The following is an 18,247-nucleotide window of genomic DNA, read 5'->3' on the forward strand; positions in this document are numbered from 1 at the left end:
CGTCCATCACAACACCTCCCATTTCTTCTTCCCCAATTAAACCAAACCCCACCCATGACCGTCCTCTCTTACAAAAAAGACCTCATCTCTTTCTAAAACCCGAAGCTCTCCTCATCTCGCGATCTCTCTCCTCGTCCTCCGTTAGGGTTTTAGTGGTTTATCGGAGATATGAGCTTTAGGGGCGCGGGCGCTAGGGTTCCGAACCTCCCCGGTGGCGGCGCGGCGACGACGGCCGTGAAGCTGGCGGTCTTCGGTGGCGTCGCGCTCTACGGCGCCGCCAACAGCCTGTACAACGTCGAGGGAGGCCACCGGGCCATCGTCTTCAACCGACTCTATGGCATCAAGGACAAGGTTTCTTCAAATTGTTATTGTTATCAGTTTGATGTGTTTTGCTGCTGATTTCGTTGATAGATTTGGTTAATATTTTATAGAAGAGATCGACGAATATGGAATCTGTTTTGTTTCTTTTTTTCACATCTTCTTGTGTAGTTATATTTGGTTAGTGAATGTAGGATGATGGAACACTATATGCGATGTCTTTTGATGCAGGGATTAATGAGTAGTGTGTCTCCCTGTTCGAGAAGTCGACCGGCAAATGACACATAGATTTTTCTAATTTCGCTCTGTAATTTTGTTTATAGATGGCGTATGAGATGGTTGGACGAATGGGAGGTCTAGTTTTCTTAGAAAATGTGGAGTAATTAATTTTATTTCTTGCTTGATTCCTTAGGTTTCTTTGTTGCTGGAAATATAAAAGGTTGTGGTAATTTTTTTATGTCATTTTTCCGTGGATATGGAGTAGGTTCTCACTGAAATGTTATGGAGAATTTTATTTCTCTTTTTTTTTAGAGCATGCGGAAGGAAACAGAATTGTTGGATTTAATTTTTAGGTTGATGTGTTTTGAATGGATCTTTTGTATGCAGGTTTATCCTGAAGGGACACATTTTGTGATACCATGGTTTGAGAGGCCTATTATCTATGATGTTCGTGCTCGACCTCATCTTGTGGAGAGTACCTCCGGTAGTCGTGATCTGCAGATGGTAAGCTACTTGATGATTGCCTTTTTTGTTGAAGTTTTAAATATAATTTATTTTGCTTGATCCATTGTCAAATTTTAGCCAAAATAACTATTAGTTGGAACTTCTGGATAATTGGTACATTGAGCAACATGTTGACATAGAACACTTGGAGACCATTCTTTCATAATTATAGACATTAATTACAGGTGGACAAGTCATTCTACCTTTTCTCAAATTAATGTATCTGGTATTGTCATCTCAACTGTGTCTAATCTGAATACTTTCTCAGGTGAAGATTGGGCTTCGAGTTCTTACTCGTCCATCACAAAGCAGTCTGCCTACAATTTACCGTACACTTGGGGAAAACTACAATGAGAGGGTGCTGCCATCTATTATCCATGAAACATTGAAAGCTGTGGTAGCACAGTACAATGCTAGCCAGTTGATCACACAAAGAGAGGTATAAAATCCATCATAGAAAAAATAAATTTTGGTAGATCAATGGTTCTTGATCAAGTTGGTCTATGTGCTAGAAGAATTAAAAAAATGCAGTCCGTGGGGAAATGTTCTTGAATACCTTGATCTTCTGCAGGCTGTAAGTCGAGAAATACGGAAGGTATTGACTGAGAGAGCTACAAACTTCCACCTTGTACTGGATGATGTCTCCATCACAACTTTGAGCTTTGGGAGGGAGTTCACCCATGCAATTGAAGCTAAGCAGGTGGCAGCACAGGACGCTGAAAGGGCAAAGTTTATTGTAGAAAAAGCTGAGCAAGATAAGAAAAGTGCTATTATCAGAGCACAGGTTAGCAGATCCTCAATTTTTCATTTGTTCTTTTTCATGTATACATATTAGATCGAGAAGCCATTTTATGATTTAATCCAGTGGATCATATTAATTGGTATATTGGCAATGAATGTTATGCTGACCATTATCCTTGATTGTTTGATTGTTTTTATATAAGCTATTAATCTTCCAGGGAATATGTTTTTATCAAGCAGAGGAGTTATGTTTAAGGCTTTAAGCTATCTAGTACTATCAATTTCACGTTTGACTTCTTACTGGTGAGTGGTGAAGGTATAAAAGTGGTACAAACCCACAAATTTAAATCCTTAAATGGCTAAAAGATAACAGAAGAAAATTGCATGGGATGGGAATGGGATACTTGTTAAAAGGCATAGTCTAGAATTTGACTTCTTCTGTTATCATTGACAATTCACAATTGTAGTGCCTATAATGAAATTGCTATTGTACATAATTTCTCAAATTCAGCTCTCTTTTGCCCTTGATTGTCTGGATTAACAAAATCTACATCAGTGATGGCTCTATTATTAGCCAGTGTGGATCTCCTTCGTCATGCTCCTTATGGCAGTTTCCTTTTGAAGTAGGATTTACTGGCCTGCTTTATTTTGATATACTTAAGCAAATTGACTGGTTCCTGAACTCTGGTAGAAATATTAAGTATAGGACACTGCCAACTCATTTGGAAGCCTGATTCATGTTCTATTGCTTTGAAATGTGAAATTGCCAGTTCTTGCATGGACTGGTGTATCTTTTTGACAACTATTCGACTTGCTCCTGCTTGTGATTGCATTCAACTGATGTTGAACTTCCATGAGTCGTTTATCTTCACATTGAATGACTTTGATTTTCTATTATGTGTCCCTGAATTCCTCATTGGAATCTTAATGCCTGGTTTATTCCATTTCGTACGCAAATTTTGCCGAACTATCTCACTCACAACTCTTCTTCATTTTCAGGGTGAGGCAAAGAGTGCTGAACTTATTGGTCAAGCAATTTCAAGTAATCCAGCATTTCTTGCTTTAAGACAAATTGAAGCTGCAAGGGAAGTAGCTCAGACCATCGCAAATTCCACCAACCGGGTGTACTTAAATTCAAAGGATTTGTTGCTGAACCTCAATGACTTGAAGGTTGATAACATAACCAGATTGAGGAAATGAGTGGAACTCCCATATACCTATTTTGAAGGGAACCACCGCTTTTCTGGATAATTTGATCAAATTCCTGTTTTCTACAGAGAAAAATAGGACAGTATTTCTTTTTAATAATTTCACTGCGAGCGCACTTGAATATTTCCTTGAACTTGTCATGTGGATTTTGATTTTCCAAAGTATCAAGCGTTAACAGTGACTTTGCTACCAGTCATCTTCGACTGTATTTTTTTTCATTACATTTGCAAGATGCAATCTTTTCCCTCTGCCACATTCCTTTATCAGACATGTCCCAGGTGTGATCTTGAACTGAGAGTTGTATTTTCTTGTAAAACAAATGCTTGAACTGAGAACATCAGGTTGATCCAAAAGTAGAAGGGGTTATAACTTTGTTTCTTGTTGTTGTCCAGTTAGTGGATTGCATGATCTTTACGAGGCATGACTGTGTTAACAAGTAGGTTGCTTTTGAGTTCATTTTTCTTGTATCCTTTTTTCTTTCTGAACAGGAACTGGGAGGCAAAGATTTATTATTTGGTGATAGCAAGCATTTAACAACTAACTCCTTATTAATCATAAAATTTTCAAGGCAATCGAGGAGAATTTAAACTAGTTGAAGGGTAACCCCCTTCTTTTTCATTCATTCATTTTTTGTTATTCTTTATTGTTGATTTATTGTTCTCATACTTTTTGGAGATAAGAAGGTAGCCCAGGATCTAGGGCTGTCAAAATAATCTAGCAGGCTCGATCAAGTTCGGCTCAAAAATAGGTTGAGCCAAGCTTGATCCCAAACCAGCTCGATAAGGCTCGAATATATATATATATATATATATATATATATATATATATATATATATATATATATATATATATATATATATAATATGAGTAATATCAAACTAATATAAACCATTAGATCAAAACTTTTTTACCTATTCAAAATTTCAGCTATTATTTTTTGACATAATTATCTTTATTGTTTGTAATTTATATATTGGTTGCTTGTAGTTTTTTAACATAATTATCTTTGTTACTTGTAATTTATATTTTAGTTGCCTATAGTTTTCTACTCATTTATCTTTATTACTTGTAATTTATAGTTTTATAATATTTATATTTTTATAGTTGAATTATGTTTTATTTTAAGCTTGATTCAAGCCTAAATTAATTCAAGCTTGCTCAGGCTCAAAAATGGTTTGAAATTGATAAAACTTGAAATTGCTAATTGAACAATTTAAGCTTGTTTAAGCTCGAAATTGGTTTGAGTTCAAAATTAGCTTGGATTGAAATTATTTCAATTCAAGCTTGATCACAAAGACAGGCTCGAAATTAATTTTACTCCAAGCTTGATTAGAGCATCGATTAAGCTCGGCTCGATTACACCTCTACTGGGATCCCTACGCAATAATTAATTTTTAGGAAAATTTATAAATAATATTCTACATATTTTCAGGGAATTTTGTTCTAATTATCAGTCACACTATAAGAACTAGTATCATTCGACCAAATCTACACATGTCTTCTAATATCTCAAAAATACTCTAATGTTAGTTTAATGATTAATATACGTGTGGTAGAAGGACTCAAAAGACAAGAAGTGAGAGTGTTTTTAATAAATTTCACTAATCCATCTTCAAAAATCCCCAATTTATTGCCAAAATTAGTACCAGAACTGTTCGGGTTGTTATCGGGCCTAGCCCGTTAACAATCCTAGACCCAATTCGGCGCTTCCTCATTGTTTATTGACCTATTCCCAATCCCCAAATTATATTTCGATTAGAAGATTAATTGGCAGGTTAAAATTTCGTGGAGCTCTCTCTATATCTGAGCAAGAATTACTTTCCAAAACCATTACTCTTACCATTTCCAATCTTCGGGTTCTTGGTTTCTTGTGTGCGATCTGATGCCGTTTTAGTTCTCCATTTCGGTAGAGAAATTTTGTAAATTTGATGGAGGAGTTAAAGATGGCGGTTGAGGGCGAGGCAACGGCGCCACCTCTGCCTCCTCCGCCGCCAAATCCCGCACCGGTGCCCGTGAGTCCGGAAACCGAGGTTGAGGCTTTCAAGCGTCGCATCGATGGCATCATCTTCAAGGCCGACGAGGTTTTTCCGATCTATTCTTTTGAAATCTCCGATACCCACATTTGCTACTAGGGTTTTAATCGAGTGAACAGCTACGATTCTATCTTTCTGCTTTCTTCTAGGGTTTTAATCAAGATAATAGCATAAGGTGTTATCTTTCTGGTCACTCTGAATAAATTTGGAGTTTTTATGCAGCTGGAGAAGATGGTGAATGAGGTTGTACAGTTTTACGCGAGCAAGAAACAGGCAAACAATTCGAAGGGGAGCTCCGTGGCCAGAGAGAAGGATAAGGATAAGTTGGTTGGGGTTAGTAATAGTAACAGTGGTGTTGATAATAGTGGAGGCAAGAGTAATGATAAGATGCAGGCGGATGGGTGTCGAAATGTAGTTGGCTGCTCAAGGAGAATGCAAGAGCTCATGCGGCAGTTCGGCACTATTTTGCGTCAGGTTAGTAGGGATTCTCATTTGGTGTTCAGAAGTTTTAGAAGAAGTTCCTTAAGAGTTGCTTCTGAGATTTGATATTGAATGGGGGATCTGGGTGTTACTCTTTGATGAGGGGAGTTTTTCTTATATGTTCTAAAATTAGGATCATGAATGTTATGCTCTCTCATACTGTTATATTAGATATTGACTGATTTGATTATAAGATGGTTCATCTTTTAATATTCACATCTAACAGTATGCAACTATGCATATGCTTTAATGCAATTTAGGGCTCACCTCTTCTTACATTGAGAAATTTTGTTCACTTTAGATATTTTGATATCTGGAATTTAGATATTTCCTTGATAGTTGCACATATTAAAAATGTTTAATTGATGACAGTATGACACTAGTTCTCATGTATGGTCAGTTAGAATTGCTACCCATATTAGGTTATTTGCTCCATCATTTAACTTGTTTGAACAGCATAACACAACTATAGCAGCAACAGTCTACTTGGTTGGCACTTCGCAACATAAATAACTTTTTTTTTCTTTTTAGCCTTGTCTTGCTTATTGTTCTTATCCTCTTTTACGTTGCCTTTCTCATTTATTTTTGGTTAAGTTATTGTAACAAATGTACATTTTCCAGATTACCAATCACAAGTGGGCTTGGCCATTTTTGGAGCCTGTAGATGTTAAAGGCCTTGGTCTTGATGATTATTATGAGGTAGTGCTGTTTTTTGTTTTTAATCTCCAGTACTAGCATTATTTTCCGATTATAAATTTATCGTCTCTTTGGAAATTATGAAGGCTGAATTTGTTCTAATGTTTTAATGGTATTCACTTGAGCATATGATGCTATCCTAGTTGTAGCAGGTCCTTTGTATATTTCTACAAAGTTTATGAAAGTGAACTTATTCAACTCATTGTCATTGTAGGTAAATATTGAAAAAATGTGCATTATGGTGGAATGAAGCTACTTCAATTTTGTACTGGTTCTGATAGTGGTCATTAATTAATTTACGTGATGTACAGAAAATAGAGTATAGCATGTGCTCTTTGATTGATTCATGTCTCAATGTTGGTGTATTCAGGTTATCAAAAAACCAATGGACTTCCATACTATCCAAACTCGGATGGAAGCCAAGGATGACACTAGATATAAGAACGTCCGAGAAATATATTCAGATGTGAGATTAGTTTTCACTAATGCAATGAAATACAATAAGGAGCGAAGTGATGTTCATGTAATGGCTAAAACATTGTTGGATAAGTTTGAAGAGAAGTGGCTTCAACTACTGCCCAAAGTTGTTGAAGAGGTAAGGAATAACTTGGTCATTGTTCTAATTTTTTCTTGAAGTGACAAAGATCCCCATAGCCTACTTTTCCTGAAGCCCTTGGAATCCTTCTTATTTTCCTACTAACTGAGATGCTAACTTTTAAAAAGTCACATCTTACATGCTATTTTCTTATTTAATTATTGACTGCTTTCTTTTGTCAGGAAACAAGAAAAAAGGAGGATGAAGCACAAGAACTTGTCAATACACACATTGCCCAAGAGACAGCTATTGCAAGATTGGCAAGAGATACTGATAATGAGGTGGATATATTTCTTGGAGCAATTTTAGGTTTAAAAATCTAGTATTTTCTTCTATCCTTCATGTAGCTATTTATTTTTCTCCAACATATTTACAACTTTCTTAATCTGTCATCATCTAATCATCATTTTTTGGGAAGGGAGTAGTGTTTCTTTTCACAAAGTTGATCATTATCTTATAAATTTTTTTCCTTCCTGTTTTTCAGCTCAATGAGCTAAGTTTGCATTTGGAGGATATTCGGAAAGTGGTGGTTCAAAGATGCAGGTATTTCTTATAGTTGCTATTCTACATGTTCTGAGTTTCACTTATTTAGTTCTGATTCTTTTTTCTAGTATAGAAACACTGATCTGTTCATATCTGATTCTTTTAAATAGAAATTCTACTTTCGTGATGTCTCAGAAAAAGAATGGTGTTAATTTGGTTCAGAAATAGAATTATACTAGTGGTTCAGAATATTATTACATGTTGCTTGAAATACACAAAGGACTAAGGCTTACAGGGCATGTTTTTTCTGCTAAGGAAAATCACATGTAGCTAATAGAGAAATAGGACCCTGATCTGTAACATGCAAGCACCTGTACTTAAAGCCGGTACAGCGGCCTGTAGGTGATTCAGATTTGGAAGTTTCTAAAGCTTTCTAATTACTTTTTGATATTTCTATTATCCTGCATTATTTTCATCATTTTATACACTTATTTGCCATAATGCCGGTAAAGTTAGAGGTCAATTAGTCTTCCTCTATCTATATTTTTTCAATAGTTGAACCTCTTAAAACTTCAGAGCAGCAACTGATGAGCTGAAGTAATGGCTGTATACATTGTCATTTCATTCTCTTTCTGGCTTGGTATATCTAAAATCATGGAAATGATAGCAGTAGAAGCATGCTAACTTTTGAAATTCTTTACAAGGAAAATGTCCACAGATGAGAAAAGAAAACTTGGTGTGGGTCTGAGCAACTTATCTCCTGAAAATCTTAATAAGGCACTAGAGATTATTGCTCAGGACAATCCGACCTTTCAATCTACAGCGGAAGAGGTGGACCTTGATATGGATGCACAGGTAATTTATCTACTGGTGTTACAGTATATTTCTTTCTGTTCAATTGGAGTGCCATCAAATGTAGATATCTGTTTGCAATGAGTGACATGCATTGCTTTGTAAGAGTTGATACAATTTTATTTTCTGGGAAAGAAAAGAGCTAGTAAATCAAAATTTTAATAATAAAGGTGAAGTACAGCTCATTGCATTGCCCTATGGTCTTGATGTTTCTAAAGCAAACTACTTGTTGAGCAATCTTATGATTTAATAGTTAATATTTGGGGTTTTGGGGCAATATTTGCATTTCTTTATAAATTTGAAGGGATCATACACTGGAAAGAGAATTCCTATCATATTGTTTATATTTCTTCTTGTATAGGTTACCACTGATTAGTTATTGTATTTCCACATGTTTTCGTGTAGAGTGAAAGCACCTTATGGAGGCTTAAGTTCTTTGTGAAGGAGGCATTGGAACTGCAAGCTAAGAACAATGCTAGCAAAGGCGATGACAACTCAAAGCGGAAGAAAGAGATATGTGATGCTCTTGCAAAGACGGCCAAAAAACGAAACAAAAGGCTCTCTTCATGATGTACCTTTTGTGTCCATTGGTCCATGCTTCAAATCCATATCTATGGGGTTTTCTTTTTCCAGCTTGCCAAAGCTCTCATCGGTGGGTTTGTTGTAACGAAAACATGACGCTTGTAAGTTGTAACATGTGAATACCTGCTCATGTTGTTGTAATAGTTTCATGTCAATGATAAGGTTTTAGAAGATGCAATTAGCCATCTCGAGCATTATAAGCCATATGATGTGTAAGATTCTGATAGATGAATGTATTCTACTATCAAAAGTGCAAACAGCATCATTTACTGTGAATCAAGTTAAAAAGGATAAAATAAGAACCTTGAACCAAGCCTTGCAGATTGTTTCCATTCTAGTTCAAGTAGTGATTCATTAAAGATGTTTTTATATATATATTTGCAGATATAAACTTAATTATGAGGTCCTAATTTTATGGCCAATTGCTAATAGTAGGTGTCTTCTATGATGGAGCTTGCTAATTTATAGCCAATTCCATTACAAATTTTTGGGCTCCTTCAGCAAATCATTATCTAGAGGGACACTTACATTTCATGCCCAATATTTTAAGGTATCTATGGTTCGCAAACTATTATTTATCGGTATTTAGTCGAAAAAAAAGAATATTTTCCCACTGATATCTTTATGTTAGCCATAGTTAATGTATGCTCTATTTTCTGAGAATAAATTCCAGGACTAGGGCTTGAAATCCAGATGCAAAAGGATATAGGGGCTATGCCTTTATCTTTTGCTTGATAGATTTGTTGTGAAAGAATATCCCACTATGAGTGCATCTTTGCAAATGGTGGACCATATATGATTTATCTTTGTCCACACTAGTCATACCACACAACATTGTACTCTTCTCCTGTTCCTCTAGAAGAATGGCAAATCGATGCATTGTTGATAGACACTTATCACTATTGAAAGAAATACCAAAGAAGCACTCCAACAAGCTAGTGCCCAAATGGAATGGCCAAACAAAGACATCAACATTGGCAAGGAATCTCATGTGGTGAGTGCATCATTATTGCTTCATTCAATGCACTTCTTCTCATTCCTTAGAATGTGACAAATATTGTTGTCCATTATAATCTCATTCATATTAAGTAGAAGTACTTTATAAAATATTGTGTGCTATTTTTCATTCCAATTTGGGTGGTTGGTGGTACTCCCATAATTGAATATATATAATTTTATATTTGCATATATATATCTTTCAAAACCAATGATATTAGCATCAATACCATTTATGGACACAACTAAGAGAAGAGTATGCAAAAAAAACATAAGGGTACTTCTTCTTTCTTTTCTTTTTTTTACATTTAAATGGATGGAAATTTAAAGCTATTCTCCATGTATACCATTAGTTTCTTGAACTGCCCTAATGTTCAGAGAGGGGGGTTTACATCACTATATATCTTCTATAATAGCAAGTAGTATGGTTGTATAAGTATCAACATAATAAAAATCCAATTGCCTAAAGTATTCTTTCAAAAACAAATGTCCTTAATTTTACTCATTAAAAGGTTAAAAGATTCCATGGGGACCATGGAGGATTGTGTTGTCTCTCTTCTTTGTCTCACCAAAGGAATATTAAGCTTTAAAACACTAGTTTTATATGGTGATCTCATCACCCTTAACACAAAGGGCCACATAACAACAAGCTCTTTTTCTAATAGACAATGCAATTCCACCAACCTTTTCTTTTCTTTTTTGCAAAATTTTCCATGGTTGCAAAATGCAATATTTTGATGTTTATATGAGTTAAATAGACATAGTTTCCTAATTATGTGAGATAGTCAATTTTAAATCATATTACAAACTCGCTCTACTTGTCTTATTTATTTATTTTTCATCGGCCGGTAAATATTAAATTAATTCTATGTGGGTTTCTTTATAATTTCTTTTTTGTTATTCTTGCTGGGTATTATCTACTAAAAAATACATAAATTCATCAAATACCTAGGTCTAATCATCCAGAGAAATATTTCAAATGCATGCATTATTCTAATACCAAATTAAAGGGTTCTCATCTCCTAGTGGAGAGAATAATTTGGTCTATTTTGCTAGTGGTGTATATACTTGAGGAGTTGAACAAAAATATCAGTGGATTCAAGAGAGTGTGACATTGATTGGACGGTCGTGATTCATTTGGCGGTGGGATTAGACCCAAATAAATAAAATAAATATTTCATGTTGATGATTTCATGACTTGCCTGCTTTGTTCATAGGATACAGCAATTGGAGCATCATCACCTTTGTCTCCATAGCCAAAGTTAGTGGTATTTAACACGTTACAAGGAAGTAGTGCACATCATTGTAACTAAACTTGCCTGCCTGCCTTCCTTGTTCTACGTTCATACATTCAATTAGGATTTCAATTTAGACATGGATTAGTTTTCTAGATAGATCATGCATCTGTAGGTTATTCGTAAACGATAGGGATTCAGTATGGGCAAACCTATTCGAGTTAGTCTGAATGTATCATCAGATGTATACCAACACATTGGGCCTAGTTTTCTAGATAAATCATGCATATGTAGGTTATTCGTAAACTATAGAAATTCAGTACGGGCCAACCTATTCGAGTTAGTCTGAATATATCATCGGATGTATACCAACGCATTGCGCCTATTTTTCGAGACTCAAAAATACCAACTATAATGAGTCAAATCGACTACACGCCCACTACTCGCAATCCGACCACTGCAATTGTTAGGGTGACGGCATAAAGTGGTCCAATTCAATCAAACCCTTTCTGAAAAGAGAGGAGAGGTGATAAGATTTATAAGCACTAACCCTATCTGAACACTATATAGTTTTCCTATTCATTCAACACTGGAAATTACTTGAATCCAATTAGCTACTAGCTAAGGTGTGGTGTCTCTTTAGAAACCAATAAGAATACAAAAATCTAACCTAATTTTTATTCACATTCTTTTCTTTTCTTTTCTTCTTTTGTTTTGGGTTGGAAGATTTAAAATTTTATTGATGATCTTGAGAAGGATTGGAAGGAGATGATAGTGAGAGGTTGTCACATAACTTTATTGGTTAGCTTGCCGCCCTAGAATTAAGATCATGTCTCCCATTTTGGATCTTTTGGAAGATCCCAAAGATCTCAATTCATTGGGATCTGATAGACCCTTTTGCTTTCTTTATTTCTTTGTTGCTTCTCTTCATTTATCTCCTAATTAATGCCCCATGTATCTTCTATCATTGTTTCCTTTTGGAACATCTCCATAGTGGCCTGCTACCACATAAATATTTATAGGAAAATTTGCACTTAACCCCTTGTCTTTTGACTAATCTATACCTTCTTTGCTAGTAATATTCTTAGTTTAGTAAACCGCGAATTCATTAAAAGGCAGGGTGCTAAATACAAATAGTGGTGTTAGCTTTGGATGATCTCCGATAGAGTAGAGGTAGCCAGTCATACTACTGTTAACACCACAAGTGTTCACGTGGCAAAAAGGGGCAAAATATTTTAGGCTAATTGCAGTTTTGCCCCTGCATATGTTGCAGTGTCGAAGAAATAAAAAGCATGTTTTCCTTTTTCTTTTTCATTTTAGGCTCGTGTTAGCCAATCGAATGTATATCCTAATTGGCTTCTGATTGATTAAATATATATATATATATATATTTTTAATTATTTATGAATTCGAAGGTTAAATAAGAGTTGTACTAAGAGCTAACTCTCTCTAGATATCGAGACACTTAAGTTTCACTAAACTTTTAGTTAATATAGTAAGCTGTTTAGTTTAGATTGGTTTTGAACCATCTGCATTGTATTACTGAGTCATTAACAGAGTCTGAGCGGTTGAGGTAAATCACTAAACAAATTCTTAATATTATTATTTGGAGTTGAAGTTGAACCTATGACCGTTGTAGAAAAAATAATTAATAATTCTAATAGATTTAGTTGATAATATATAATCCATAGAGCAACCCACCACATTCTTTTGGCATCACCATCAGCGTTATCTCATCACCCTAACTTGTAGCTTCCCGGATCAGAGGCATTTCGGTACTTTCACTCCAACAACGGCCCTTAAAATGGATTTATACAAATTAATCCCTCTCCGTTGTTTTCTAATCCCCTTCCCTCCCACTTCCTCCTCCTCTTCTTCTCCTTCTCCTTCTCCTTCTCCTCGAGCGAAGATGGGTTAGGAATAAAATCCTCCCTCGATGCACGGTTTTTGATGCACGCAGTTGAGCGCGTTAATTGGGGGGGGGCGAGATTTTAGAGGTAAACATTTATGCAATCCGCACCCTTCATTTCTACATAATTTCTTACGCTTCTTCTTCCCCGGCGAGCGGATAAGTTCCGACTATCCGAGGGGATCATGCAGCCGGAGATTGGCCGGTTTTTGCAGATTACACCCTACATTCTATTGTTATCGCAACAAACCTTCTCTTTCTCATATTTATCAAATCGGCACCTCTCCTTTCAGATTGTTCTTTGTTCTTTCATACAGGAATCCTTAATTTATTTCCCATGACATTTTATCATCTATCTAGGGAGAAATTGCAAAAAGGCCCTTGCTTCTTTTGTTCTTAATGTAACCAGTAACGGTCACTATTTTAATTTGGTTAATAACTTTGGTGTTAAATGATTAAGTTTTAAGATTAGGTGCCATTCTTCTTCTTTTATCCGGTAAGCTCACGGGCTTTTAGAGTCTTAAAAGTGGTGGTCAAAGTGGGCTGTGAGTCACGAGATTAGTGATAATGATGGTGATGTGGCCATAATAATGCTGACGTGTCGTCACGATATCTCCCTGAGTTATTTGTCTTTGGATTTTATTTTTCATTTCACACCCTATATTATGTGGCTTTTCACTATTTTAACGAACGACATGGTGTGAATCGTGATAAATGTATAAAGTCAGGTGCGAAGTGCAAATATCCCAACAAGCTTTCTCTACAAATTTACATAGTAGGTGGCTTAGTAATCTTTTTCTTTTTCTTTTAAAAGAAAAATATGTGGATTTTTGTGAAGTCCATCGTGAAAATTTGCTGATTGAATTACTTGAACTCTTGAGCCAAGTATTGTTCTTGATGTGAAGAAGAAAAGATTTAGATCTGAATTTCTACAGAATTACTCATGTCATAGTTTTCTGAGAAAATATGAACAGAATGATGCATGGAAGTTTAATTGTTTAGTTTCTTTGCAGAGATCTCTGTCAATTAACAATGAGGAAATGCTTCCTTTGCCTTCATCTTTTGAGCTGTCTCCTCCTTTCTTCCTTCTTATACATCTCAAACTCCCAGCAAGTGGAAACTCAAGCTCTCCTCCAATTCAAGAGCAAGTTGAATGATCCTCTAAATCATCTTGATAGCTGGAGAGAGTCTAACTCTGTCTGCAATTTCCTTGGGGTGAGTTGTGACCCCAATTCTGGCAAAGTGGTTGGAATCTCTCTCTCAAACCGGAATCTCTCCGGCGAGATCTCGCCTTCGATATCTGGCCTGAAAAGTCTGAATTCTCTTGTACTCGACACGAATTTGATATCAGGGTCTGTTCCTTATCAGCTTAGCAGTTGCACAAATCTGAAAGTTCTGAATCTGTCAGCAAACTCTTTAACTGGCCAGTTGCCAGATCTTTCGGCATTGACAAAGTTAAAAGTTCTTGATCTTTCGACAAATGGTTTGTCTGGCAGTTTCCCTTCATGGGTTGGAAATCTATCAGGTCTTGTTTCATTAGGCCTGGCTCAAAATGATTTTGAGGAAGGAGAGATTCCACCTAGCATTGGAAATTTGAAGAACTTGACATGGCTTTATATGGCAAGCTGTAACCTGGGAGGTCAAATACCATCCTCTATATTTGAATTGACATCATTGGAGACTTTAGATTTCTCAAAGAACCAGATCTCTGGGGTGTTTCCAAAGGCCATTTCCAATCTACGCAACCTGTACAAGATTGAGCTCTACCAGAACAAATTAACTGGAGAATTGCCGCCTGATCTTGCGAAGCTCACTAATTTGCGCGAGCTTGACATCTCCCGCAATCAAATGACTGGAAAAATTCCTGCTGAGATGGGCAACCTGAAGAATTTTACTGTCATCCAGCTATACATGAACAATTTCTGGGGTGAACTCCCTAGAGGGTGGGGGGACTTGGAATTCCTTACTGGATTTTCAATCTATGAGAACAACTTTTCAGGACAAGTCCCACCAAATCTTGGTCGGTTCGCGCCTCTCAATAGTCTGGACATATCAGAGAACAGCTTCTCGGGTGAATTTCCGAGGTTCTTGTGCCAAAACAACAACCTGAATTTTCTTCTTGCTTTGGATAACAACTTCTCTGGTGAATTTCCGGATTCATATGCAAACTGCAAGTCTTTGATGAGGTTCAGAATTAGTCAAAACCGCTTCACTGGAAGGCTTCATGATGGAATATGGGGACTTCCCATTGCGACTATAATCGATATATCTGATAATGGATTCACTGGAGGGATATCTTCTGAGATTGGCAAAGCAGTCAGCTTGAATCAGCTGTGTGTTCAGAACAACAAGCTCTCTGGTGAGCTTCCAGCTGAGATAGGGAAGCTTCAACAGTTGCAGAAGTTGTATGCATCTAATAATTCCTTCTCAGGTAGCATACCATCTGAAATTGGCAACCTGAACCAATTGACATCCTTGCATTTAGAAGACAATGATCTTACTGGATCTGTGCCACCTCAGCTTGGCATGTGCCGCAAACTAGTGGAGATAGATCTTGCGCAAAATTCATTGACTGGCATCATTCCTGCAACACTGTCAATGTTGGTGTCCCTCAATTCAATTAATCTATCTCAGAATCTGATCTCAGGTTCAATTCCAAATGGCCTTCAGTCATTGAAGCTAAGCTGCATAGATTTTTCAGGCAACCGGTTGACAGGAAGTGTTCCTCCTGGACTTCTGATGATAGCTGGAGAAGAAGCATTCGCTGGTAACCCAGGGCTATGTATCGATGGACGGTCCGAAAGCCGATGGGATCCTGAATTGGGTGTGTGTAAGCTTGATAACGGCCATAAGGATATATTTGCAAAGAGGCTCTTTCTTGTGTTAGTCATTTTGTCAGTTATGTTCTTCCTTCTAGCTGGATTAGTTTTTATTAGCTATCGGAACTTCAAGCTCGAAGAATCTCGCAGAAAGAATGATCTCGAGGATGGAATGGCTAATGACAAGTGGAAATTGGAATCTTTCCATCCACCAGAACTTGATGTTGAAGAAATTTGTAACTTGAAGGAGGAGAATTTAATTGGAAGTGGAGGTGCTGGTAAGGTTTATCGAGTAGACCTGAAGAATCGAGGAACGGTTGCAGTGAAGAAATTGTGGAAAGGTACTAAAGCAAAAGTTCTGATGGTGGAAATGGATATCTTAAGTAAGATCAGACATAGGAACATACTGAAACTTCATGCCTGCTTGAGTAGAGGAGAGCTCAATTTTCTTGTGTATGAGTATATGCCTAATGGGAACCTTCACCAAGCTCTTCGTCGAGAAATTAAAGGCGGACAACCGGAATTGGACTGGGATAAGAGGTACAAAATTGCTGTGGGTGTGGCCAAAGGAATTATGTACCTTCATCATGACTGTTCACCAGCCATTATACACAGGGATATAAAATCCACCAACATACTGCTGGATGAGGAATATGAAGCCAAAATTGCCGACTTCGGAATTGCAATGATAGCAGAAGAGTCTGAATTCAGTTGTTTTGCTGGCACTCATGGTTACATTGCTCCTGGTAAGTAGTTTATTCACCATCTCACTAACAGTAAGTTGTAAAACTCAGTAAATAAGTTTTAAAATCTTCTATTTTAGTGTTAAGTTGATAGTATTATGTACTGCCTTTGTTTCATTTTATTGAATTTAGAACACAGATTATACTTTAAATCATACAAATCGAAGCATTATTTAGGACCCAATAATGGATCTTTGCATGACATAGTTGTCTTTCAAAATCATGTTTTCTCGTATGTTTCTCAATGCTTTTCAACATCATGATTCCTGAGTTTCACCTTTTAGGTTTAATAAACTTAGAGAATTTTGCCTGCTTTGTGTATCATATTCTTGCTCCTGTTCTTTGCATACTAAATAAGGACTCAAAGTGAAACAGATCTATGAATTTTCTTCTTATAATCAAGCAAGAGAACAGAAACCAGTTTTTTCCATAGTATACTAGTTTGAATCTATCAATATTGCTTTGCATAAACTTCTTTAGAATTAAAATTTTACAATCATTTGCCTACTTGTTTGTTTCAGAACTTGCATACTCACTCAAGGTGACAGAAAAGACAGATGTTTATAGCTTCGGTGTCGTCCTGCTTGAATTGCTTACTGGCCATAGTCCAATCGAGACTCAGTTCGGCGAAGGGAAAGACATCGTCTCCTGGGTCTCCACTCACCTCAATTGCCAAGATTCTGTGGATGTCCTTGATCCTAGAGTCTCAACCTCTGCAAAAGATGAGATGAAGAAAGTTCTGAAGGTTGCAATCCTCTGCACTTCCACATTGCCAACCGCGCGTCCTACCATGCGAGAAGTAATGAATATGCTCATCGACGTCGATCCTTGCAGTCCGATGGCCAGGACCAAGAATCAAAGCAAGATCTGCTAATTTTTCAGCCAGCTCCTCTTGTACCATGTCTACATATTCTTAGAAAGTACTAATGGTCCTTTTTCACCCCCATTTAGCTTTGCAGAAACTAGAAACTTGCCTTTGTATTGCAAGTCCCTCTAAGGATCACTATCAGTATCATCATCTCTCTCCTCTCTATGCATAGCCCTCTCAGGGCTGGTTATCTGTATAATTATAATATAGAAAACAGAGTTTAATCATAGAAAAATTTCCTTCTTGTAAAATTCTCATCTTCTGTGTGGTTATAAATGCTAGTAGTGGATGTAGGAATTCTTTCTTGATCTCATATCATTCTCTGAAACAGTCAGAATACTAGTTAACATGATCATTATGGAGAACTCCTCTCAGAATATGAAGAAGAGGAATAATAATAATCTACTTGACATAAAATCAAGGCCTTCTAAAGATCGAAAAAAAAAAGTTCTAAAACGCGCCTACTAATGATTTGTTAATTAGAAGATAAGCATAGCGTTCGTGCGTTAAAATGTCTATTTTGTTCGAGGATCATTAGTCTATCTATGATTTGTATTGTCACACAAAGGCAGGCCAAATGTTTCTATCTCAAGATCAAGTAATGGCATAGCATCCATAACAGAGACATAATTCATAGCTCATTGAAGTTGACTTGCTAACATAAGTAGAAAAGGAAATGGGATGCAATTGAATGCAAATTGACCACTATTTGGTTGGAAACAGACAACCTACATGACACATAAATCCAGCCGCTTAGATTTTTTACTTGTCTGAGAAGCAAAGCCTATTTTGATTAGGTTTTTGCCATCCTTTGGATTAGGTTGTCTAAATCTTAATTAAAAGCATTAATTAATATGGACATATAACAACACCCACATTTTCCCCCCATATATATATATATATATATATATATATATATATTATTTTATTTTTTTTGATTGAAGAGGTTGTTATGGATGCACATT

At 36.4% G+C, this 18,247-nt stretch overlaps 3 protein-coding genes across 3 annotated transcripts; all 3 read left to right on the forward strand.

The window, feature by feature from the left end:
* The first annotated feature begins 60 nt into the window (after positions 1-60).
* LOC140778032 (prohibitin-1, mitochondrial-like) lies at positions 61-3,369 on the forward strand. Its single transcript, XM_073122554.1, has 5 exons — positions 61-351; positions 925-1,041; positions 1,310-1,480; positions 1,613-1,825; positions 2,782-3,369. Exons 1-5 carry the CDS (start codon positions 169-171, stop codon positions 2,980-2,982), a joined length of 885 nt encoding a protein of 294 aa, XP_072978655.1. The 5' UTR covers positions 61-168; the 3' UTR covers positions 2,983-3,369.
* Positions 3,370-4,740: 1,371 nt separating this feature from the next.
* LOC140758525 (transcription factor GTE1-like) lies at positions 4,741-9,029 on the forward strand. Its single transcript, XM_073094727.1, has 8 exons — positions 4,741-5,072; positions 5,247-5,498; positions 6,126-6,203; positions 6,571-6,795; positions 6,978-7,076; positions 7,280-7,338; positions 7,983-8,133; positions 8,536-9,029. Exons 1-8 carry the CDS (start codon positions 4,920-4,922, stop codon positions 8,698-8,700), a joined length of 1,182 nt encoding a protein of 393 aa, XP_072950828.1. The 5' UTR covers positions 4,741-4,919; the 3' UTR covers positions 8,701-9,029.
* Positions 9,030-12,776: 3,747 nt separating this feature from the next.
* On the forward strand, positions 12,777-17,595 carry LOC140779791 (uncharacterized). Its single transcript, XM_073125054.1, has 3 exons — positions 12,777-12,940; positions 13,866-16,417; positions 16,936-17,595. The coding sequence occupies exons 2-3, from the start codon at positions 13,885-13,887 to the stop codon at positions 17,286-17,288; spliced, it is 2,886 nt and encodes a 961-aa protein (XP_072981155.1). The 5' UTR covers positions 12,777-12,940; positions 13,866-13,884; the 3' UTR covers positions 17,289-17,595.
* Positions 17,596-18,247: the final 652 nt, after the last annotated feature.

This window comes from Typha angustifolia, chromosome 3 (genome assembly GCF_048772165.1).
Source record: "Typha angustifolia cultivar Huaian chromosome 3, ASM4877216v1, whole genome shotgun sequence".
NCBI classification, from domain to species: Eukaryota; Viridiplantae; Streptophyta; class Magnoliopsida; order Poales; family Typhaceae; genus Typha; species Typha angustifolia.